The sequence below is a fragment of the Stenella coeruleoalba genome, assembly GCF_951394435.1.
Source record: "Stenella coeruleoalba genome assembly, chromosome: 1".
Classification (NCBI taxonomy): Eukaryota; Metazoa; Chordata; class Mammalia; order Artiodactyla; family Delphinidae; genus Stenella; species Stenella coeruleoalba.
Genome location: NC_137169.1, coordinates 116615876 through 116643252, shown reverse-complemented (window position 1 = coordinate 116643252; position 27377 = coordinate 116615876). Strand labels below are relative to the sequence as shown.

The window sequence follows — 27377 nt, the reverse complement described above, 5'->3', positions numbered from 1 at the left end:
TTTGCACAGATACTTTTTTGAAGAACATGAGTAAATTAGACTATTTGGGAAAAGAACTGCCCTTAGCTCTGCTACCTCTCTGCAACCCCAGATTCAATAACACCTGGTACTTAGATGTATTTCTTCAGTTTATGTGTCACTTTGATAACTGTGGAAAGCACTTTTAGCCAAAAACTTGAATTAGATTTCATTTAAAAACCTGGCTGAACAAAACCATGTATACTTGGTGGTTTGAAGTCTGACATTTAAGTTATACAGTAACTTTTAACTTACAGCCAATAGTGATATCATACAGCAAAGTGTGCTCAGCAATTGAATAAGGAAAAAAAATTGAAGCCAGATTTGGGGACAGGCTCATCTCAGGATAAAAAGCTAGAATTCTTCCCATAAAAATAATGAAAAGCTGACAAACTTGGAGAATATTGGAATTAGAGACATTTTATTTCTAACCAGTTCCAGGCCACTCAAATTCAAAACCATATTCTCTGTGGTTACCTTTCCCCTATAACATAGTCTCATAAGAAAACCACAGAGTAGCTGGTCCTTAAGTAGTACAATTTGCCCTTCCTCATCCAAGTCTGATGTCTCAAACTGTAAAGATTCTGGTTCTTGTGAGGGGACAGCACCCAACCAGAACAAACAAGGGAAAAGTATTATCAATTTCAAACACTTGTTAATTTTTTTTAACACCTAATATATTTAAAACCACCTCTGGATGTTGCCTTATTATTTGCAGAAAAGGAGAATGGTTATAGTGACTTTTTAAATAGTAGAAAGGGAAAAATGTAACAAAGGAATCTATATACTGAAGTCCTATGTGTCAGGAAGAAGTTCCTTTCACAGGGTTCTGTTATGATTCCTGTTCTGTCCAAAACACAGGTCCATAAATTTCCTCAATTATATAATACAAACCTATGACTATACAAGCATCTGTCTAGAGATTTAATAAAATTTCTCTTATATATATTATCTTCTAATTTAATGGATAAGTGCTCTTACAATTACCATAGGGGTCAATGTATAGAAAGAAATATAAAACTATACACAGTAGTTTTCAACCCTGGACATACCTCAGGATCACCTAAAGAAAAATACTTTGTTTAAAAATAAATGATTTAAGGACTTTTCTGGTGGCACAGTGGTTAAGAATCTGCCTGCCAATGCAGGGGACATGGGTTCGATCCCTGGTCCAGGAAGATCCCACATGCCATGGAGCAACTAAGCCCATGCGCTGCAACTACTAAGCCCGTGTGCCGCAACTACTGAGCCCGTGTGCTGCAACTACTAAGCCCACGTGCCACAACTACTGAAGCCCGTGCACCTAGAGCCCATGCTCCACAAGAAAAGCCACCGCAATGAGAAGCCCGCACACCACAATGAAGAGTAGCCCCCACTCGCCGCAACTAGAGAAAGCCCACACACAGCAACGAAGACCCAGTGCAGCCAAAAATAAAATAAATGAATAAATAAATTTTAAAAATAAAAATAAATGATTTAGACCCATCTCACTAGATTCCATAGGTTTGGGGTAGCGCTCAGTTAGCTCTCTTTTTAAGATTTCGTAGTGATTATGTACAGGAAAGGTTGAAAACCACTATGAGAGAATTTACCAAAAAGTCATCCAAACTGTTAAGGAGAAAAGGAAAATTAGCAAAACATCAGACAAACTTCTATGATAAAAACTGTAGCCCTACTATACTCAACAATCAACAAAACTCAGAACGTAACAAAGCTGATAATAAACAACAAATTGCAAGTAGCATTTAGACTGATGTTTTCCCAACTAGCTCTTAATCACCTTGTTTTATAAAGAAGGAATTATTTTTAACACAGTTTGTTGCTGGTTAAACTTTACGTTCATAACAGAATCTTTCAGAAATTCTTTTATTTCTATCGAAATTAATCTATTTTCCCTTTTTCTTCCCTTATTTCCCCCTCATTTCTTAAATAAATTCAGCTTCCCTCCACGAAGAAATATTTTCACCAGTGTCTAAAATGAACACTGCTCATTTCCCCTACCTCACTGTATTTCCTTGATATCTGTACAAGTCTGAGATTTACATCAATCCTTGGGGCCTGGGAGCAAGTTAAACTTACCTAATGTCAAAACAGTGATGAAGTGCAAACTTAAAACAACAACAAAACTTAAAAATCAAACAGAAGCACAGCATAGAGAAGTAATGAAAAACTATGCCTTTGGTATGAACATCAGGTATGAACTTTGACCACTGAGTTAAGTACGAACCCAGAGGAGGAAATTCTAAAGATTAAGTCCTCTCCCTAACAAAGAAAATATCTTTCTCAACCTCATAAAATTTAAATGTAACAACCATTTATACTGTACCCTATCCAATTTCAACGTCTGTTAGAAGGTTTAGTGTCTGAAAAATGACTAGAAGAAACTACATTTATAGTGCAGAAAGTAGTAGTAACGAGATAAAGAGAACAGCTATGAAAATTAAGGTATCTTAGAAAATGTACAATCAGAAAAACATAAAGAAAATGGAACCAGTCATAAGAGACCCAGGCCTCGAAAAAAAATTTTTTTTGCCATTTTTATTCTTTTAAGAGGGGGGACAACTTTTTTTCCATTTCTGTATTATACCTTGGTTACTGTCATGTGCCATAAACTTCCCTTGGAATGTCCTTCTCTCCTTCTCTCCTTATAAATCTTTAATTCTACTCTCCTCTGTGAAGTCTTTCCTTATAATAACTCTCTCCATTTATCTCCCTCTTCTCAGTACAACACTCACAACATACACCACATTACTTGGTGCTCACTATGACATTTCCTTGCACTAGTCACTGTTTCATGCTGTTCTCCTTTAGAGTGAACATGATGGTCTATGTGACCTGAACACAGCCTACCCTTTCAGCCCAATTGTTTACCATTTCCCACCATACATTCTATGCTCATTAACATTCAATCATTCATTCATTTAGTCACTCAACCATCATCCAACAAATATTTATCAAGTAGCTACAACACGTCAAGCTCAATCTAAAAGCAAGGTAAGCTCTAGCCATCTGTGACTGCTTCTTACTGTGGGTAAAAGCTATCTTCTTTCACCTCTCTAAGCATTTGTTCAGAATATTGCCTCTGCCTGGAATGCCCTTCCCTCTCTGTCACCATGATAAAAACCTTCTTTGCAATTCAGTGCAACATGTGTCTACCATGTACTACATACACTATGCTAGATGCTGAGAATATATAAAAAAAGGAATAAGGCAGAACTTCTATTCTCAAAAAAAAAAAAAAAAAAAAGGAGGGAATTCCGTGGCGGTCCAGTGGTTAGGACTCAGCACTTTCACTGCCAGGGCCCAGGTTCGATCCCTCATTGGGGAACTAAGATCCCACAAGCTGCTCAGTGAGGCCAAAAAAAAAAGAATGGTCCATGGGAAACTGTGGAATCTCAATAAAGTAAGCACCACTAAGAATTAAAAAAAAAAAAAAAAGGAAAAAGGAGTCTATAGTGATGAAGACAGATACACCAACAAATAATTAGTAAAATATGATACATTCTATTATATGTATACAGGATAATTTGGGAACACCAAGAAATACTTAGCCCAGCCTAGGGGTGAGCTGAACTTGCTCAACGCCACTTTTGAAATCTGTAATAACAATTCCCCTGCTTTTCTTTATAGCTATACCATTTATGCACATGCATTCATAATGTACAGTTTTTCTGATCTGAACTTTCTATAAATGTAATCATACTGTACATATTTTTCTGCAATTTGCTTTTCCCGCACAGTATGGTACTTTCTACAAGGTCTGATAAATAGCATTTTAATACCATAATTTAAAACCAAATTTCATTATGACTTCTTTGATCTATGGGTTATTTAGAACTGTGCCTTTTAATTTTTAGTAGTATAGGAGTTCTTAGTTTCATCTTTTTGTTATTGATTTCTAGCTTAATTGCACTAACAGTGAATGTAGTCCATATGTAGTTTTTGAAACTTGCTGATATTTCCTTTATGACCTAGTACAGAGTAATTTTTAACACTTTCATATATGGTTGGAAAACTATGTGTTGATAGATGCCGTATATATACATACAGCCACTAGATCAAATTTAATGACAATAATCAAATCTTCTGTATCCTTGCAGATTTTCTTGTCTATGTGGTCTATCAATTACTGAGAGAGGTATGCTAAAATTTCCCATTATGGCAGCAGAATGTCAATTTTCACCTGTAGGTCCATCAGTTATCGTTTCCAAACTATATTATTAGGAGCATACTAATTTAGAATTATTATACCTTCCTGATAAACTATACTTTTAAATCAGCATGGAGTGACTAGGTCTAATAATACTTTTCTCCTTAAAGTATATGTATCTGATATTAATAGAGTAACTCCAGCTTTCTTTTAGCTACTGTTTGCTTCTCCATCCTTTGATCTTCTACTTTTCTGTAGCTTTATGCTTTTAGGTGTTTCTCTTATAAACAGCATGAAGTTGAATTTTGCTTTTCTCCCGCATCCAGTCTGACAATCTTTGCCTTCTAAATGCACGGGTCAGTACATTTCCATTTATTGTGATTACAGATAATATTCTAGATTCATTTCTACTACAATATTCTGTGCTTTCATAATCTGGCTGTTTCTTTATTTCTCTCTTCATGCCATCTTTTTGACTGAATCTGTCCACCTCATTCCACAATACTACTTCTAATAGGTTTTGAAATGATATATTCTAATTATATTTTGTTAGATGTTACCCCTCAAAACTTTAAAATGCCAATTAATTTAACAAGTCTAAACATAGTCATTATCTTTACTTACTTCCCAAACAATAGAAACTTTGAGTGCTTTAAGCTCAGTCACACCCCTCACAATTTATCCGATGTTATTGTCCAGAAGTTATAGCAGTCCCCCTTTACCTGTGGTATCACTTTCCACGGTTTCATTTACCTGTGATCAACCACATACTAAAAATATTAAATGAAAAATTCCAGAAATAAACAATTCTTAAATTTTAAATTGTGCACTATTCTGAGTAGCATGATGAAGTCTCGCACTGTGCTGCTCAGTCCCACCCTTTAAAGATGTCAATCATCCCTTTGTTTAGTGTATCCCACTGGTTTAGTCACTTAGCAGCCATCTCAGTTACTAGGTTGACTGTCACAGTATCAGTATTGCAGTGTTTGTGTTCAAGTAACCCTTATTTTACTTAATAATGGCCCCAAAGTGCAAGAGTAGAGATGCTGGCAATCTGTATATGCCAAAGAGAAGCCGCAAAGTTCTTCCTTTAAGTGAAAAGGTAAAGTCCTCTACTTAATATGGAAAGGAAAAAAATCATATGCTGAGGTTGCTAAGATCTATGGTAAGAACAAATCTTCTATCCATGAAATTGTGAAGAAGGAAAAAGAAATTCGTACTAGTTTTATCATCACATCTCTAGCTGCAGAAGTTATGGCCACAGTGTATAAGTGCTTAGTTAAGACGGAAAAGACATTAAATTTGTACTATTTTGACATTAAATTTGTCTATTTTGAGAGAGAAAGAGGTCACATTCACATAACTTTTATTACAGTATATTGTTATAATTGTTTTTTTATTACTAGTTACTGTTGTTAACCTCTTACTGTGACTAATCTATAAATTAAACTTTATCATGGGTATGTACGTATAGAAAAAACATAGTATATATAGGGTTTGATACCATCCATGCGGTCTTGGAATATATCCCCCAAGCGTAAGGGGGGAATACTATACTTCCATCTTGATTTGTTTTAACCTTACAAACTAGACATTGTTAATGTTTTATACCATCAACTTTTTTAAAAGTTTCATTCACATTTATTATTTTTGTTGTTGTTGGCTCTTCATTTCTGTTATCTCAAATCTTCTTTGAGGTTATTTTCCTTCTTCCTTAATACCTTGACACTTTTGAAGATTACAAAAATATTTTAATGTCCCCCTCAATCTGGCTTTATCTGATGTTTCTTCATGGTAAAACCCAGGTTATGCCATTTTGGCAAGAATGTCACAGAAGTGATGTTGTGCCCTTTTCAGTGCATCACATCAGGAGGTACAAGATGTCAGTATGTCTCATGACTGGTGATGTTACTTTGATTACTAAGTTACTGTAGTGTAACCCCATAGTTATGGTTAGTGTCTCTTAATATCTCTCAAGTTTTCCATCTCTATGTCTCTCTGTGTTACATTCTGTATAATTTCTTCAGATCCATCTTCCCATTTACTATTTCTTTCTTCAAATGTGCCTAATTTTTTGTTTTAACCTGTGCATTGTTTTTCTAATGTCAACTTTTTAATTATCACATTTCCAGGTTCTTTTTCAAAATGTCCTGATTAATTCTTATAGTCTTTTGTTCTTTCATCATACTTCAATTCCCTCTTTTATTTAACATATTTATTTTACCTCTAGTATCTGTTAATTCAAATATCTGTAGTCTCAGAGTTTTATTCTGTAGTTTATTTCCTCTAACTCTTATTCATGGTGGCCTGTTTCCTGGTGTGTTTAATAATTGGGGGGAGGTGAGAGGACGTGGATTCATGTTCAGTTGGAACCCTACCTTTGGCAATTTTTTAGATGTCTGTTTAAAGTGCCTTTCTCTGAGAAGGATTTACATTTGATTCTGCCAGGAGACTAGCAGTACCACCAACACAGGACCACTTAAACTAAATTTTTGTCTTGGTTTTTTTTGGGGCCACACAAGTAGTGTAAATTCAGGCTCAAACTGCATGAGTTAGGGCTTGTGGTAAAGAGAAAATCTTTCTTTATTTCTACTCTACTCAAAGCCAATACCAAGATAGGTACTTACCAACACTCTCCCTATGTGGTATGGCAATCTACTTTTTTCTCTTTTAGCAACCAAGAATGTCATTCTTTGGAAGTTCCAGCTTTACTTGGGTGGGGGTAGGAGGGCTTCAGTTGTGACTTCTCACCTTGTTTGGATCCAGAGCTTTCTTTCCTCTTCCCAGATGCTAGGACAAAAGGATGAGGAAATAACTCTAGGACAAGCACCACTTCCAATGTTAGCTTACCATTATGGATTTATGTTACCTTAATATTCTGGCCTCTGAGAAGTGCTTCCTTTTCCTCAGTTCAGCCATGAAATCAAAGAGTTTTGATTTGTTTTTTAATCCAGCATTTTCCGGTGTACTAAAATGCGAAGTTTCTCTGTACCTCTAGCCCACCATACTGCCCAAAACAGAAGTCCTTAAGGTTTCTTGAAGAATGGTAGGAAAAAAAAAATTCTTTATAAAAGGCAGAGTTTTCAATGGTCATTTCTTAAAAAGAGATCTGGGTTAAATTTCAGGTTCTACAACTATAAAATATGACTAATAATCATAGAATCAATCCCAATGAGTAGTAAGTAAGAAGAGGGTTTCCTACCAATTCACATTTGTCCTGTTTAGCCATTCCCTGCTGCCTAGAGTTACTATTTTTATAGACCACCCAGAGTAGGCCAGTTCTTTGAATCCTGTGCCAAAAATAGCTAGATGCCTTCTTTACCATCCACACAATATCAATAAGGTCAGAAAAATTAACCCTTTTAAGTCTACTTAGTTTATTTTCTTTTTCTGTGTGATGATTATTCAGTAACCCCAAACTCTCCAAACTAGTCAGTTTTGCTACACATTACTTTGACAAAACTCTCTTACTTTAGATGTAAGATGTATTTACATTTCATCACCAAGTGCCTTCAGGAAATGTTTCTTAAGGCATACCTATATTTGGCAAATGTGTGTTATATGTTTTCTCACTTGGACCCATACCAGTAAGGCACAAAAGTTCAATTCTACATTGAACATCTGAAACAACATTAACAACACTACTATGGTAATGTGATCTCTTCTGAAAGACTTTAGGCTCCTAAATTTAAAATGCTTTCAAAATCTCTGATTAAAATGTCTATTTGTCTGGCCAGACTTAGTTTTGTAGTACCTGAGAAGAGCTGAGTTAGAACTCACAATCTATTATTTAGAAGCCTATGCAGTTTCTGCACCAATGAAAACATAATGCTTGCTTTATAGATATGCAAGGCCACGGATGTGGAAGTTGTTCACTAAATATCTTCCAGGTGGTACTAATAAGGTTCAACTGGGGATTTCCCGCTCCTCTGGCAGATTCCCAGGTCCGAGAAGATCATTGGTTTTGCAGTGAAAAGACTGCAAACAATGAGGTCAATTAAGAAATGCTTCTGAATAACATACATGATGCAACATCTCCATTCCCAACATTTGGTTCAGGGGTAGATTTCAGTCTTTCAAACATTGTTGCTCTCTGAGCTTTGATATTTCACTGTGTCAAATTTTCTCCAGAAGAAATAGTTCCTGCTTTTTATGAGTTTCATAGCCAGTTTCTTTCCTATTTCCTTCTTGGTATCTGGAGATATTCCAACTTGTTAAGACATTTTGATATTTCTTCATTCCTTCTAGCTCTTCTCTTTGTTGCTTTTCTTCAATCTAAGCCTTTTAACATGTTTTCAAAGTCTGAACAGTTCCTAATATTCCCACTACTTCTTGGCTTTCTGTTCCTAAAGCCTTCACACAGAGACAGACACAGATTTCCTTAGGTTGTTGCTCAGTATTTTCAAGTATTTAAACTTTCTCCCATTCTTAATTCTCCTTTTTGTACTGTCCATCTAATTTTTTTAAACACAAACCTTTATTAATAAATTGAGACTATTATCTCCTCCATCCATAATGGATCAATCTACTTGCTCATGGAAATAAGACCCAACCCATGATACACCCATCACCTCAGCCATCAGTGAAGATCATTAATTCATTAAAAATTTTTTGTTGCTGTCTTATTTTTCAAATCTCTGTTGACTTCTGAGGGCTTTCACAGCAAGACGTCCCCAATACCACCCTCATTTCCTGAAGCATAATTACATTCTCTTTATTCGTTCATCAAATGCTACTCCATAAAGCCTCTGTGACTACCATCATCAGAGTCACTGATGTTCCTTCAACAATATGCCCCTATTGGGAATTCCCTGGTGGTGCAGTGGGTAAGACTCTGCGTTGCCAATGCAGTGGGTCTGGGTTCGATCCCTGGCCAGGGAACTAGATCCCACATGCATACCGCAACTAAGAGTTGGCATGCCACAACGAAGGAGCCCGCGAGCCGCAACTACGGAGCCCGCCTGCTGCAACTAAGACCCAGTGCAACCAAATAAATAAATAAATATTTTAATATATATATTAAAAAAAAAGAATATGCCCCTATCTTTATACAACATCTACATAATTCTTTTTCATACCACAGTTGTTTACATATGTGCTTCTCTTACTAGACTTTTATTCATGTTTGCATTCCTGGCTCCTTGCTCAGTACCTGGCAAACAATAGTCCTCTAAAAATATTTGCTGTATGTCTGACTGAATAAATAATGAGTACCTCATATAGCCTAGATAAGAAACGAGGAACTAAAAGCACACAGCTTTTGAGAAATAGCAAATGAACACACATAACTGTGTATCTCCTCTGGGATGAACACTGTCTTGTCTCTACAGGACAAAATTAAAGAACTAGACAACATGATCTAAGACTTTATACCTGTGACAAAATATGCATAAGAAACAGTAACAGCACAAAACACAACTTCAACAAGTGGAAGAAAATGTAACAAATTGATAACTGGTGAGAAGCAGTTGAATAAAACAATATCAAGAATGTCAGTGGGGAGAGACTAAAACATAAGTTGAAAGACAGAAGGAAGTTCTTTCAGTTTAGGAATGGTGTACATAAACGTACAAAAATAGGAATTAGTAAATATATGCAGAGTATGGCAAGCAGCTTACTTGTCAACAAACACTAGATACATATTTAATACATGCAAGTAGGTTTACAGCAACTCATACCAAAAGAAAAGATTTTTTGGTCAAGATTACAAGTAATCCTTTTAAAAGAGAAATACAACTAGCTAAAGACTTATCAAAAAATAACTTACTCCTAATGGGGGGTGAGGGTAGGGGGAACATATTCATTCATACCAAAAATATTTATTGAGAGACCACTATGTGCCAGGCTCTGTTCTAAGCACTGTAAAACAAAAAACAGATGAAAATCTCTGCAAGGAAATAAAGAAAATAAATAAATAAGTTATACAGTATACTAGAAGACAAGAGGTACTATGGAGAAAAGAAAAAAGAGAATAGGAAGTGTGGTGGCAGGAGCAGGGGTGGCAATTTAGAGAAGGCAGTCCAGGACAGTCTCATTGAGGTGGCATTTGAGCTAACACTTGAAGGAAGGCCACTGGAGGAAGAGCATTCCAGGCAGTAGGGATAATAAATGTGAAGAAACTGAAGCAGGAACATCATTAGTGTGTTTGAGGAAGAGCAAGGAGGCCACTGTGGCTGCAAAAATGTTAAGATAACATTTTTGATCCAGAAGATAGGTAAATATTAAAAAACACTTACAATATCCATGTTAGGAAAGGTGTAGAGAAATGGATCTTCCTTTCACTTGCTGGTGGGAGTGTAAACTGGGACAGTCTTTTTGGAAGGCAATTTGGCAGAATCTATTACAATTTCAGATATTCATGCCTTCTAACTCCAGTCTACTACTCTCTCTCTCTCCACACACACACACAATACAGACTCCATGTATGTAAACAATACCGTGTGTGTGTGTGTGTGTGTGTATGGAAATAATTTAAATGCCCATTAATAGGAAAATGGTTAAATTAATTATGGCAGCAGTTCTCAAAGTGTAGAGCCCTGGGGTTCCAGGTAGTCCAAAGAGCATTCAAAAGGAGAAGGAAAAGTAGCAGCCTCTGTAATGATAAAAGAATCTTCAGGGTATAACTACTAATGGTCACCTTTAAAAACTGGTATTTAAATATAAGATAATAATTGAAACCTATGGCTCTGTTATCCTCAATGGCTGTGGCAAAAGTCACAGAGGAAAGTCAGTGGGAAAAGTCATTATATAAAAGAGACTTTGGAAGGAAGAAATGAGTGTAGCTGGAGAAGTTCTAACAAATGGCCTACACCCATGAAGCCCCCTCTGGTACTGAGGGTCCCAGTATAAAACGCTTCATTTTGAGAGCTGTTAGTGACTCTGTATTCACTCCACAGTAATCTGATTCACTTTATTCAAGGAATTTAATTATTTTCAAGTTCCTAAGTCAGGATGACAAAGTTTTGATTAGTATGTCTCTTTTCTCCTTTATTAATCAAGAGATAGATCTTCATGAATAAAGAAGTCCCAGTCCTCAAATACAAAAATTAAAATGACAAAATAATTTTAATATGAAAAATATGGGTAAAATGTCAAGAGTAAATAATGAATAAAGTAGTAAAATAATTTTTTAATAATTCAAAGGCTTACTCCAGGTATCTCTTCAGCATATTCTATGTAACTTGTCTAATATAGTGTGGACTTTCAAAAATAAGTCAACTCAGAATTATGCCTTCTTTTCACTGAGTTGCCTTAGTGAACTAATTAAAAAGTAGATAGGTCTCTGGGGCTCCATGATGAGGTATCAAATGCTCTGGGGAATTGTGCTAACACCAAACAATAACAAAAGTCCAATACGAGATCTATATTTTATTTTTTAGAAACCAACTACATAGGAATAAAATGGGAGTGACCTAGTTTGCCCATCAAACATGTGAAAAAGGGGGTTCATTATACTATTTTCCTCTAATTTCTCTGTCTGAAAATCTTTATAATAAAGTTTTATTAATAAAAGAGATTAATTCAACTTATTTCAGTTCTCAACTAATTTTAATATAGATTTCGCTCCTCTCCCTAATAAATCTGCTTTCCAAGATTACTACTGACCTGCTAATTACCAAATTCAATGTTCCTGTCTCAGCTTTCTGCCTCTCTCAAGCCCTCAGCATGTGATGTCACTGCTCAAGCCCCTCTTAAAACTCTTTTCATCCTTAGCTTCAGAAAACCATTCTCTTCTCATTCTGTCCCTAACCCTATTCACTCTAAGTTTCTTTTCCTGAGTCAATCTACTGCTCATGCTGATTCCCTCAGATTCTTATTACTCTTCTTCCTCTATTTTTCTCCCTGGATAATCTCAGCTATTCCACTAACATCTCTGTTTGTCTATCTACCCATCTATCATGGTAATTCCCAATATCTAGTCACTATCTCAAATTTCCCATACTACTAATAAAAACCATTGTCTTCCATCATAAAACTATTCATCTTTCTATGTTGGCTACCTCCTATTACAGCATCACCATTCAGTCCTTCAAGACAGAAATTTTGGAATTATGTTTAATTTCTCTCTTTTCTTCCTCATGTTCCACACTGTATTCGTCATCAAATCCCACAGAGTCTATCTCAGAGATGCACCCTGAGATAGTCCATCCTTTCCATCACCCTAGTCTAAGTTCAGGCTCTCATCTATTACCTTAAATACACCAACAGCCTCCTAATGCTGTCTCTGCCAATAGTTTCTCCTCCATCTAATCCATTCTCAATACCACCCTCAGAGTCATCTTCCTAAGATACAAAACTGATTATGTTACCCTCTGCCTAAAAACTCAGGAATGCCTGGTTTATAGTAGCACTGTATATAGCAGCATACAAGGCCCTTCATTATCTGGCCCCCACTTATACTGCTAGCCATATTTCCTCATACACACTCCCACATATATAAAAATGCACTGAATTTTTCATTTTTTTTTCTGAAAATGTCAGGCCATTTCATAATTGTGCCTTTTATCATGCTGCTCCCTCTGCTTGGCATGCCTTTCCCATACTTTCCACCTGGCAGACTGTCATCACACTTTAAGATTCAGCTTCCTCTATGGGATGTCCCTTACCATTCTGTCATTCAACAAAAAAATGTTTTGAGCATCTATCAATATGACATGAACCTTCTCCTCAAGGAATCCATATTCTCATTTATATTCTTTTAGTACTTTGTTCATACTGATGTTATGACATTCATCACATTATCCTGTAGTCATCCTTTTACATGTCTCTCCTCCAGCTGGATCACGACATCTTTAAAGGCACGGCCCCTGTCTAACTACTCTTGACTCCCCAACACCTAGGATGCTGATTTTGTTCATGTGTTGAGTGTGCCATGGTTAGTGGGAGTCTGAAAAAGATGATTTCTAAGATCCCTTTGAATTCTAGTACTCTATGACTCCAACACAAAAGCAGCATTTCCTAGCTGTGATTTAGCTGAAAACCTGAACCAAGTTCAGCTAGATCCTTAAAATATTTATACTGATTCACATTCCAAATCTACTAAAGAAGAAACTGAGAATTATTGCTCTACCTACTTATTTTATAGCTAAGGAGGAAGCCACCCAAGTGCCTTATAATCTCTGATACTCAAGTATCATAGTACTGAGGTAGGTAATATTATTCTTATAAACACATTTTAAAAGTAAGTAACTGAGGCATAGAGAGATTAAGTAACTTGCCTAAGACAACAAAGTTACTAAGTGGAGGAGATAGGATTTGAACTCAGGCAGTCTAATTTCAATGCCCATGATCCTAATCAGTTCATTATTCTGCTTCATCAGTGATCTGTTGAATAACTTAAGGCTTTCTTCATTAAAAAACATGAACTTTCTGCCAGACCTAGGTGAAGAACAAAACAAATCCATTTTTCCCTAGCTTATGACTAGAGCTAGAATAATAAATAACAAGAATTTAAATTTTTAGCATTAGTATCCAAAATAAATATCTATACACTTACCTCATGGGTCCATAGTTCAGTATTACAAATGCCAAAACTATCATCACACAGATAGCTCTTCGCTTCGGACTGGGAACTTTAAGCCTCTGGTTCTAAAGAAAAGGACCATATGAAATACAATTGAACTACACATCAATCTCACAAAAAGCAACATCTGAGACAACAACTCTCCTCTTCACCAGTTATGTGAACACTTAAACAAAAAACCAAAACGCAAATGTGAGGAAATAGTACTTTCCAAAAGACTAGAGCAGAACTTTCCAGAGAGAGAGAAAAGGAGAGTAGCAGGAGAGAAGAAACATAGCAGCCACCCTGTGGCAGAGGCATCCTCACCCAAAAGGAAAGAATTCAACAATTTTTATAATTTTATGGATCTTCAGAGAATCCTAAGATACTTCTGTGGTTTGTCTCCCTATTAAATCATTGTTTTCAGTAACATAATGGAATATTCCCATATGCTCAAGGAAAGATAGAAAGAGCAATATAAGAAGCCCCACTCAGTAGGCAGAGGCATCAATTTGGTTCAGGACAGCACTGCAGTAGGAAATCCTGGAAGCAGCAGATTTCATCAACAGAACTGAGGAGAAGATTAACCTTGCTGGGACCAGCATGGCAACAAAATAGAAAACATAATAGTGGTCATGTAGACCAAGAAAACATTAACAAGTTTTTATTTTGTATTGTTTTCTTTTTTAAAAGGGAAGACCTAGTGGGACTATTTAGGAGCCTCAATATGATTCATTTAGTCAAAAAAAAAACAAGAGAGTGCTATGGTAATAAGTGAGGAGAAACCCAGGAAAAGAAGACAACTTTTGTATACAGCTTGTGAGGTACAATTCAAAACCTCCTCTTTCCAATACTTTATCCTTACTACAAATGTTTTGGGGTTTATCGTGCCTGCCTTTTCCTAGTACTATTATTTTACACAATTTAACTTAAAATGTAAAATTTCCAATTGATTTATCAGAAAAAAAGAACACTTTAACCCATTATCCTGGCTGTATCACAACCATCACTCACCTCTGATACAACTTCATCCAGCTGCCGCTTCAGGGATCCGTTCTCTTTCTTCAGCTTCTCATTCTCCAGAAGGGCAGCCTTTAACCTTGCCTCTAACCCTAGCATGTATTCTTTCTTCTTCTTGCGGGACTGACAAGCTGACTCTCGATTTTTTATCATACGTTGCTGTCTCCTTAGCACAGCAATCTAGGAAAAGTTACGGTGAATCAAAATATTTGGATTTTAGGATCAGATCAGTTAAGAATATACTGATTTTTACAATTATCTTTTAACAAATTGTTCAAAACACAGGTTACTGGTTGTTTCAAAAAATATTACTCAAAGTAAATTGAAATCAAATGATTAAATAAGGCCTTCTAAAACCTGTTAAACGTTTTCTTCTGGTGTTTTCTAAGGCGTATTTATTGATCTTCCAATTTTCCCTTTAGAAACACTATGTATATATGTATGTATATATACAGACACCTTTAATCAATATCGCAGGCCCTGAATTAATTGACTATTTTTCAGAACCATATATCCAATTACCTATAAGGCCACTTCTACTTGTAGAGTTACCATCACTTGAAATTCACTATGTGCAAACTGAACTCATTATCTCCCTCTATTTTTTAAAAAATCTATTCATTTTATATCAATGGTATCTCTCAGGATATAATGGAAGATGTGACCAGTAACCTATTTTTCTTTCATTGTCTAAATTTACTCCCTCTCTCAACCTCCCACTTACTCACTAAATATGTATTGAGGATATACTAATGACCAAGTTTCTTCCAGTGAAAGTGTCTCTGTCATTCCTTTCTATTTCCACTGCCATTCTCCTAATGCAGGCACTCATTAACTCATCTCTAGACTACTACAATGGCCTCCTAACTACTTTAATTGGCTTCAGGCTCCTTCTGTCTACCATTTCTAAGGTAACTTCCTTCCCCTAAAAACATTTTAATCTTGCTATTCCATTGCAAAAGCAAGCTAGTCATGCATTCTAGCTACCCACCTTTGCTTTCAAGATCTTCCATAATGTGACCACCCCCTACTTCTCTATCCCCACAACTATTCACACCACACCCTCCAATCTTAACATTTAAGGCTACTCCATGATCTTCATACACACCTAACTCGTTCCTTTATTCATACTGTTTGTTCCAATTTGGAATGCTGTCTCCTCTACTAAGCTAATATTAAGGACCGTCCAAACTCTAACTATGATAAACCACTCGGAGTTTTTATATTATCTGAATTTCTTATGCCCATATAATTTGGAAGATACACCTGAACACTCCCATGGTCTCAACTGTCTCAAAAATGTTGACTCTCTCTCTCGCCACCTAGATTTTATACCCTGGAAACCAAAACTATGTAATATGACCCACAATAGCTACCATAATCAAAACTTACTGAGCAAAATTATTTTTGTCATATTTTCTGAACTAAGGTGTGGAACCTATTTGTTTTAATTTTAGTCTAATTTATTTGGGAGAGATGGTGAGGTAGCAAAAGTCCATAAAAAGCACCAAATAATATTAAATTTATTATTGTAAGAATACAGATGACTGAATTACTGAGTTCTCTGTTTTGTAAAGGACTTTAAAAAAATAAACATTTTACTGTGGGTGTTTAATAATGCTTACTCAGATTGGTAAATACAATTAAATAATACTGATTTCTTTTGAAATAACAACACAATTCCCACCCCATACTACATTTGCTAGAAACAGAGGTATACCAAAGCCAGCCAAGCAATCAGAATCCACAAGGAAAAGAAACATTATATGAGATGTCAAGAGGAGTATTTTTTCCTTTTTTTTTTCTTTTTTAACTGAAACTTCTCAAGAATACTGACTTATATAACCATCTACCAAACTTATAAAGTTTCCCTGTGGAATAACTATCCCACTCTTCAATAATGCTAAATACACACACACACACACACACACACACACACACACACACACACGTGCACGCACACACACACACAAACAGAGGTGGCAAAGCCACGATGGACTGATTATTCATCAATTTCAAACTATTCTCTGGACAATGCCACTTTGTTCAAACTACTGTTACTCTCAGTGATCTTCATTGTTACTTGGAATGCCAGTATCCATAATTAATACTTAATACTAGAGTGCTTAAGTACACAGAACGCTGAACAAACACATAAAAGAGAAGGTTCCCAGATGGAAGAGTTTATACTAAAAGTTAGATAAAAGGTAACCTTACTTTAAAGGCTAATTAATGTATGGAATTTGGGAAGGCTTACAGATGGCACACTATTTAATAAATTTCAAACAAGGATTAGGGATTTCTGTAAACAATAAAAGCACCTGCATTTTATACAGCATAAAGTTTCAAAGGCTGTCAGTGCACATGCCTCATACTAAAAAAATGAAAACCACCTGTGGCCAAATATTCATTTCTTCCCACAGAAAAAGATACAATAGCTCTGAAAATGTGGTAAATACTCAATATTACCAATAAATACAAAGGATAAATACAGTAAAAATATGTAAGATCCACAGGAATCACCAGAGTTCCAACTTTACATTTCAGCAAGCTATCTTCAGCTATCTAAATAAATAATATTTAAATTATTCTGTATATTCTAGGCAAAAAAACCCATAATTTTCAGATTAAACACACACATACTGTTTGGTTTTTTGATGGGGAATGACATTTTATAAGAAAAAAAGGATTACACTATAATAACTGTCTTGTAAACTAATTTTTTAACATACAGTGTATAATGATCATCTCTGAAATGCCATGAGAATGGCAGCATAGTATTTCAATTATCTTGATGTTCCATAATACATTTAATTAATCTCCTCTTGTTGAAATTTTTACAGTTTTCAAGATTCTTTAAAATAAGCCTTATCATTTGATACTGTTAGAGAGTAGAAGAGCCAAGGCTAGAACTTAGGACAGTTGATTCCAAGCCCAGTGCTTCTGATACAACAGCTCCACACTGCTTTTAAACACCAAACAGGAAGTCTTGCGTCACAGTATGGAACTCTAAACTCAGTGAGCTGTATGATTACTTTAATTATGTGCCTGTTTGAAATTGAAGGCTTACGGAACTGCTTGAATAGAAGCTTATTCTCCTCTATTAGCAGTCTGCAAACATAAAATCAATACTCTGGCCCATTAATCAATTGACACATCTCCCTTATGGGCGTATGAGAAGATTCAACATGACTAAAATGAGTGAACAGCTAGCCAGTCACTGCTTCTGGTCATCCTGCCTTCAGACAACTCTTCCACCAAGCATTGTGCCTTGGAAAAAGAAAAAAGAAAAAACTCCACGGCAGCAAAATATTCTCCCTTTAGTGACACTGCACTATAAAATATGGTGTTTCACTATCAAACAAACATTTATTTGACTGTAAGAAAGAAACTCATAAAAGGAGAACTTTCACAAATGGACAAGTACTTTTTGAAGGCTGGATCAACTTAAGAGTCAAAACTCTAAGTCTCTTTCCATTATGTTTTTAAATTTTAAGTTACTGACTAATAAACACTATAAGATATTATGTTCTTCTTACAAATAAAATAAGGCTATTTAGACCCTTGATTCTGTGATGCTGCTAAGAAATGAGCTTCAAAGTCCTGAATGGCTATAAATTAAAGATATTAAAATAAAATATTTACTGCTAAGAAATACATTCTAACATCACACACAAGCTCAAGAGAGATCAAGTGCTGATAACATACAGCTGAATCAATCACTGGCTTACTGCACATCTGTCAGTTCTAATTCTCATTTTGCTGAATCTTTCCCTCTCAACTGACGTATGAAGCAGAAACTGTCACTGATTAACCTCTTCATCATGTCAAACAAAAATTTTTTCAATTAAATAAAAAAAAAAGGGGCTTCCCTGGTGGCACAGTGGTTGAGAGTCCACCTGCCAATGCAGGGGACACGGGGTCGTGCCCCAGTCCGGGAAGATCCCACATGCCACGGAGTGGCTGGGCCCGTGAGCCATGGCCGCTGAGCCTGCGCGTCCGGAGCCTGTGCTCCGCAACGGGCGAGGCCACAGCAGTGAGAGGCCTGCATACCGCAAAAAAAAAAAAAAAAAAAATTAACTTTATTTGAAATTGATTTAAAAGGCAAAGGAGTAAATTTTCTTAAATACTTCCTTTAATTTACATAATTATTATATTATTGTATATCATAGTAAATATACTTATTATAAATACATCCTATAAAAGATGTACAGCAAAAATCAATGGCAAATTTAATTTATGGCAACCTTATTTTAAATATTCAAATAAATTAAACATTTTAATTTGATTTCTTTTAAGAATCTTAAGTACACTCCTTTTTTTCTCATAAAATTATTTTAAACAGAAAACCAAAATTTTTACTTATACTACATCTACTCTTCTCAAATCTTATAACAGAAAGCCAAAATTTTATTTTACTCTCTATTAAGTTGTGTGTGTGTGTGTGTGTGTGTGTGTGTGGTGTAACTAGTTCCTACTCATTAAAAGTTAAATAAAGACTCTTCATTACTGGTAACAGGAGCCATTAAATTGGCAGAGTCAAGTAGATAATTTTCACCCAGATTTCCAGAGTGAGAAAGGATAACAGACAAAATCCCTACCAGATTGTAGGTCCAAGTTGCCCTATCCAATCCCATCTTCTGAGTGAAAAGAAAGAACTGGTAGAGAGGCAAAGACAAGAGTATCCACCAGATGCCCTCAGGAAAGCCACACTATGGGCAGAGCCTCCTGGAGAATGCAGGAATCTTAGTCCTGTGCACAGGATCTTCAAAGATCCTCAGAGCAGTTTCCTGTGCCTTCAGTTAATGATTCCTCTGCTTCATATGTCCCTAGAAGTACTTGGTGTAGCTATATAAGAGTAATAGTAATTTAGTCATTAAATGACAACACTGGGTGCTTCCCTGGAGGTCCAGTGGTTGAGAATCCGCCTGCCAATGCAAGCCCTGATCCGGGAAGATCCCACATGCCTCGGAGCAACTAAGCCCGTGTGCCACAACTACTGAGCCTGCGCTCTAGAGCCTGTGAGCCACAACTACTGAGCCCACGAGCCACTACTACTGAAGCCTGCTTGCCTATAGCCCATGCTCCACAACAAGAGAAGCCACTGCAATGAGACGCCTGTGCACTGCAATGAAGAGTAGCCCCCGCTCACCACAACTAGAGAAAGCCCATGTACAGCAACGAAGACCCAACACAGCCAAAAATAAATAAAACAAAATAAATAAATTTTTTTAAAAAATGACAACACTGGAAGTCAGGAGGGTTTTTTTATGACTTTTTTTTTTTGATGAGGACCTTTTTTTAAAAAAAAACATCTTTATTGGAGTATAATTGCTTTAAAATGTTGTGTTACTTTCTGCTGTATAACAAATTGAATCAGCTATATATATACATATATCCCCATATCCCCTCCCTCTTGCACCTCCCTCCCATCCTCCCTATCCCACTCCTCTAGGTGGTCACAAAGCACGGAGCTGATCTCCCTGTGCTATGTGGCTGCTTCCCACTAGCTATCTATTTTACATTTGGTAGTGTATATATGTCAATGCTCCTCTCTCACTTCGGATGTGGACCTTTTTTTGAAAAATATTTATTTATTTATTTATTTATTTGGCTGCACCGGGTCTTAGTTGTGGCATACGGAATCTTTACTTGCGGCATGTGGAATCTAGTTTCCTCACCAGGGATTGAACCTGGGCCCCCTGCATTGGGAGCACAGATTCTTAACTGCTGGACCACCAGGGAAATCCCAGAAGTCAGAAGTTCTTAATTCTTGTCCCAGCACTGCAATAAATTAATTGGAAGATCTTAGAAAAATCATTTCTTCTCCCAGAGTCTATTTAAACATTAATAAAAAGAGGGAGTTAGTAAGAGCTTATCTCTTGTTTCATTAGACTGTGTATGTCAAGAGAAATGTAAAATACGTTTCTTACTGTGGATTGTGGACAAAAACTTTAAAGCCACCGCTTTAATCCTCTAAAGGTCTCATCCAATCTAAAAACAAAATGGTTCTAGCACTGATGTTAAACATGTGTGCTTAATTACCATGTAGCACAATAATGACTACTGTATCATAAAATATGGATGATATTAACTTTGCTGTTTTATTTGATACCAGATTGTTCAAATAAGGTCAATCTTTATGCTTTGTCTCTCAAGAGGTAAAACCATCTGCTTGAATGTTTTTTTTTAATTAAGAGAATACATTTGCAGAGGGAGAGAAGAGGGAGCAGTAAGTTTCAAGATGTAGGTAATTTGAAGTTTGCACTGCATCAGGGCTGCCTTGAAAGTAAAGCCCCATTAATGCAGCACAGAGTAATGACAACAGCACTGGACTCAGAGAAGGCCTAGGCTTAAATCCTAACTCCATTATCACAGGTCATATGTTTGAGGTGAGGATCAAATGAGTAATGGACATGAAGGTTCTCTGCAAACTGTAATGTACCATACACATAAGTGTCAGTAAAAAGAAACATCCTGCAGCTATGAATAAACTGGGTGAGGAGGCAAAAATTCTTAATTCCAACGACAATGTGCCTCATAGCTGCTCCGATAAACTGCGCAACCAAAGTAATATTGAAAATATCTGTCCTCATTCCATCTCCTGTTTTTACACATTTCAAATTTTAAATATCAGACTAAAACAAAAACAGACAAAATATGGAAATCTCACTTAATTCCTACAAGAGCAGAAAAACAGAGCCTAAGAATAAAAATCTAATCTCCTCCCAAGATCGCTCAGACTGCTCCTTATTCTGTATTTATCAGGACTCTCATTCACCTCAAAAGGCCAACAGGAGGTTTTCTGCACTTAGAAAGTGTCTGACACATACCACTTTATCAATATTAGCCATCTAAGTAATATGGCCTTGGCTGAAATATTTAACCAATTGATTCATTCAATGGTAAAATGGGAATAAAGCCTACTTTACAAGGATTCTGTGAGAATCAAATAGGACTATGCAAAAATAAATGTGAAGTACTTATCAAAACTATATTAGAGGGGCTTCCCTGGTGCTGCAGTGGTTAAGAATCCGCCTGCCAATGCAGGAGACACGGGTTCGAGCCCTGGTCCGGGAAAATCCCACATGCCGCAGAACAACTAAGCCCGTGCGCCACAACTACTGAGCCTGTGCTCTAGAGCCCTTGCTCCACAACAAGAGAAGCCACTGCAACGAAAAGCCCGCGCACCACAATAAAGAGTAGCCCCCGTTCGTCGCAACTAGAGAAAGCCCGCACACAGCAACAAAGACCCCATGCAGCCAAATTAACTTATTAATTAATTAATTTAAAAAAAAAACTATATTAGAAAAGAGATGAATTTCTCAAAGGTGTCAAAAAGACAAAGGCTGGGGCTTCCCTGGTGGCGCAGTGGTTGAGAGTCCACCTGCCGATGCAGGGGACACGGGTCATGCCCCGGTCTGGGAAGATCCCACATGCCGCGGAGCGGCTGGGCCCGTGAGCCATGGCCCCTGGGTCTGCACATCTGGACCCTGTGCTCCGCAACGGGAGAGGCCACAACAGTGAGAGGCCCGCGTAACGCAAAATAAAATAAAATAAAATAAAAAGACAAAGGCTGTGGAAATGTTCCAGATTAAAAGAAGCTAAAGAGACATGACATCTATATGCAATATCTGACCCTAAACTGGATCCTGTATTGGAGAGAAAAAAACTGAACTGATAAAACTGTAACATTGACATTTGAATAAAGTATTTTACAAACATAAATTTATGGGTCTGTACTGCAGGTATGTAAGAGAATATCCCTATCCTGAGGAAATACACACTGAAATACCTAGGGGTAAAGGACTATGAGGTATGTAAGTTCCTCTAAAATAGTTCAGGAAAAACTCTGAGTATGTATGTATTGACAGATGGATAGACAGGCAGATAGATAACATGAACTAATAAAGCAAATGTGGTAAAATGTTAACAATAGGTGAACCCAGGTAAAGGCACATGGGTGTTCTCTGCACTACTTTTGTTTTTGCAACATTTTAAAATTTGAAGTTATTACCATATACAAAGTCTAATACACATGTACACACACACACACACACATACAAACGGCTGCAGTGCACACATAACACTAAGGAGTTACAGGAAACGAAAAAAGAAACTTTCCTTTAGAACTCATAATCAAGGGGCGGGGGGGTAAGAGCCACAGAAAATTTTAACCATAACAGGTTTAATCTTTGAGTACCATTTGTTAACCACCTTTAACCAGTCAAAAGTCCTCTTCTGTTAACAATTAATATTCTTTCACATATTTGTAAAGCAGTAATGTTCTGGAGAACATACACCTTCTAAGACTATACAGCTATTGATCCTTTCATTGAAATAATTTGCCATTCTCCTTTGTAAATTATCTATTCACTTATTTTGTCCATTTGATTGCTGGATTAACTTGCATTTTTCTTTTTTGTAAACGCTTTATATACCAAAAATTGTTTTTAAAAGACTATGAAAACTTGTACATGAATGCTCAAAGCAGCATTATTCATAACAGCCAAAAAGTGGAGACCATCCAAATGTCCATCAACTGATGAATGGATAATCCAAATGTGGTATATCATAACAACGGAATATTATTTGGCCATAAAAAGGAGTAAGATACATGTCACAACATGAATGTCCCTTGAAAAATATTATGGTAACTGAAAGATGTCATACACAACAGCTACATCATGTATAATTCCATTGACATGAAATGTCCAGAATAGACAACTCCACACAGAGAGCAGATCAGTAAGTAGTTGCCAGGGGCTGTGGAGGTTGGGGGATGAGGAATGACTGCTAATGGGAATGGAGTTTCTTTCTAGGGTGATGAAATATTCCGGAATTAGACAGCAGTGATAGTAGCACAACTCTGGGAATATACTAAGCAACCATTAAATAGTACATTTTAAAAGGGCAAACTCTATGGTGTATGAAAGTTAGCTCAATTAAGCTATTAGAAAACCAAACAACCAAGGACTTTCATTCACCTCAAAAGGCCATTAGGAAGCTATGGACTCTCTTTCCAGACAAGTGTACAGGCACACAAAGTGTTACAAATAATTATGCAAGGAATGAGTGAGGCCAAGAAAAGGGAACATGTTTATGTAAACACTGAAACCTATCTATGGGCTCCATTAAGAAACCCTGTAACTGTCGCTCTCATACGCTGAAAGTGGAAGAACAAATTACAACTGTGTAGAAGAACAGTTTACCCCTAAGGTGAAAAACTACCGACCTTCTGACTCTCCAATTCCAATTACAGGAATTTCTCCTACAGGTATACTTGCACATGAACAAAATGAAATAAGTAACAAGTTATTCAGTGGAGGAATGTTTACAAAGAAAAAACCTGCAAAACTCTTAAATGAGTATGGCACCCTGTGAAGTAAGACTACCATGCATCTATTAAAAAAATAGGAAAACTTTTTATGTACTGATGTGGAAAAAATCTCTAAGATGTATTAAGTGAGAAAAGCAAGGTACAGGACAGTGTTTATATTTATAGTATGTTACCATTTCCATAAAATAGGTAAATAGGGAAAAAGACAAATACTTATATATTAAAGAACTGTCTCAGGAAGAATGCATAAAATACTAGTAACAGTGACTGCTTCTGAGCAGGGGAACAAAATGGCTAGAAAGCATCTAGGGCATGGGAGGACTGTCTCCTTAAGAATGAGTCTCCAGGGACAGGTTACAAGAAGGGAAATCAGAGAAAGGAAAGAAGTATTTAATTATTTATTGATATAAATCAGCACCCCTCTAAAAATAATTATTTATTAACCTTATCAAGATGCTACACTGAAAAATACAGAATAAAGAATGTTAAAGTCGCCACGACATAAATCTAACCTAATGCAACACATCAGGGAAAAAAAGAAGAAACCTTCTGTTCACTTCCCATTCCAAAGATACTGTAAACACAAATGAGATTACTTGCCAATGTCTTTATTCAAGATAAATTTTTAGAAGCCCCAAATCTCCATCTAAAAAGGAACTGCAAATATTTTAACAAAGCATGTTTTTCTTTTATTTGCAGAGTCCCTGGTAGCAGCAAAGCCAAAAAGTAGTCAACACAGAAGTGATTTTTTTTTTACTAGAATGTGGATAGCTTTTCAGATCTCCAAATCTTCCTGTTGAATTTGTTCTGATGGATTCCTCTACTTTATAGCCTGAAGAAATATCATGATCTCAAAGTTTCTGTTAAAGACTTTAGTTACTAAAAACTATCTACTCATTATTCACCTTCTTAGATCTGAGGTACCCACACAATTTAAGGATATTTAGCTCACACCTTGACCCAACAGAGTATCTCTTCTTGGGTGTTACAGATAAAATAAGCTTTAAGTGTCAGTAAAAGTTACACTTTTTTTTTTCTGAAATAGAACATAGGCACTCTCCATTTTTCTAAGAGTTTCTCTGCACTGCTTTGCATTGTAAACAGATTATTTTAGATTCATATTTTTCTTGGAAGATACTCCTTTAGGGGCTCCCCTGTGAGTCATGCTACTACATGTCCTCCTGGGTACAACAAGAATACAAGGCCCTGACCACTCTTTACCTAGGCCATTTCTCAGGGTTGAAACCTTGAGAGATAAGGTAACATCTTCCTCCGGACAATTATGAGGCTTGCTTACTCCTTGCTGTAAAGGTAGTCAATTCCCTTGGGCTTCCCTGGTGGCACAGTGGTTGAGAATCTGCCTGCTAATGCAGGGGACACGGGTTTGAGCCCTGGTCTGGGAAGATCCCACATGCCGTGGAGCGACTAGGCCCAGGAGCCACAACTACTGAGCCTGTGCGTCTGGAGTCTGTGCTCCGCAACAAGAGAGGCCGCGACAGTGAGAGGCCCGCGCAGCGCGATGAAGAGTGACCCCCGCTTGCCACAACTAGAGAAAGCCCTCGCACAGAAACGAAGACCCAACACAGTCAAAAATAAAAATAAACAAATTAAAAGAAGGCTCAACATTTAAAAAAAAAAAAAGGGTAGTCAATTCCCAAGTTCAGCATTCCTCCACTGCTGTAAAGGAACACTGTGTGCACAGCACCCATCTGGGCCAGTGTCACATTACCTCAGTGGTGACAATACTAACAATACCTGAAATCTTGAACTTAACTGTGTAACACTGTCTCCATGGGAAACAAATACAAAGTTTTAATTTGGTATGTATGCTAGGGGAATCCCCTTCACACCATTCAAATATTTGAAGGACAGTGGAAAGGGATCCCCCCAGCAACTACCTTCTCATGATGGTTCTAGTGACCCAGGGCAGGGACTTCCAAAGGATAGGGACTGGGATGGAAGAGGTCAGGTCACTAAGTAAAGAATTAGACAGAGGGTCCAAAGTAATAAAGGGTTTGGAAGATGCTCAACAGAGTGAATGGGCTGAGAGGAAGACCTGGGCCTCCTGTCAGTATAGCCTGTACCCCTTCATCAGCCTCCTATCTGATGTTATTTCTAGTTCTGACCTAGTTCCTGATCATTTTCTTTCCATTGTTCCCACCAACTGATTTCTATTAAGGGTTTTTGCTCCACGTTGACCCACTATGGGACATGTAGAATAGAATTTCACCACTTTTTTTTTCCTGCTCTGTTGTCCCAATCACCAGAACAATGTAGCTCCACAGCCTTAAAACCAGGACCGTAATGTCTCATGAACTTTATGGAATTATAACGGGTAGGCGGAAGTACTAAATGCAGATTTAAACAGACTGCTGTTTCCAAGCCCTTGGTTTGATGTTTGGTTACATTCAATAGCACTTTAAAGAAAGATAAGCATGCTTTCCCATGAAGGCATCTTTGTAGTTCCAAGATTACCATTTACTAAGAAACTGCTTAAGAGAATGTCTACACTGAAATAAGAGACCATGTTCATTTTTTCCATCAGGATCACAGCCAAAAACCAACCATATTTCTTGAAAACTTAGATGAGGTTTCCAAGAGTTAAACAGAACAGATTTACCAGCAAAAGGCAGAAAGACTGAGATTATAATTTGAACCAGGCAAACTGTTTCATAACAGAAAATGTGGCACTTAATGTAGTCTGCAGAATATGGTATGCTAAAAACGCTACTTTATGGCAGTAGCAGGCCTCTAGAGAGTGAAACTAGCCAAACAAAAGAACAAAAAAGGTAGAAAAAAAGAAGCCATGTCAGCAATACAAAGCCACAAAAGACTGATGCACTATTTTTTTTTTTTTTTTGGTGCTGAATTACAACTTTTTCACCAGACCTTTGGTTTAAAAACAAAAAAAAACACTTGAAAAAATTTTTCATTTTGGCCATTTTAAAACAGAAATTTATACTAACTCAAATTTATCCTAATTTAACAGGACTTGAATCTAACAAACACATGCACTATTGAGTTCACAGAAGACTATATACATGAGCAGATCAAAGTTTTCTGCAGCTCCTTCTGGAACAGATTTACTCTGGGTTCCTGAATGGCTTGGCCAGCAGATAGGACAGACTGATGTTTCTTTACTTGAAATAAACATTAAGTCAAAACCTCTACCAGAAAACTCATACTGAAAAGGCTTGGCTCACTTCCTGACGTGCTAGCCAAGGAAAAATAAGCAAAAAAACCTCCATGCAGGTTGACCAGAAACTTTATTCTAATCGTCTTTTGGTCTCTTGCACCAGACACACAGTACTTAAATCTTTCTTGTGTATTACTGTCAACTCTAAATT

General features: G+C 36.7%; 1 protein-coding gene across 2 annotated transcripts in view; it reads right to left on the bottom strand.

Moving 5' to 3' along the window:
* Nucleotides 1-27377, bottom strand: part of ATF6 (activating transcription factor 6) — a 220049-nt gene that overhangs the window by 160572 nt on the left and 32100 nt on the right. For both annotated transcript variants that reach the window (XM_079929376.1, XM_079929377.1), the window contains exons 8-9: nt 14685-14870; nt 13665-13756 (exon numbers count right to left, since the gene is read on the bottom strand). In XM_079929376.1, the coding sequence (XP_079785502.1) occupies nt 13665-13756; nt 14685-14870 (278 nt within the window). The remainder of the gene's footprint in view (nt 1-13664; nt 13757-14684; nt 14871-27377) is intronic.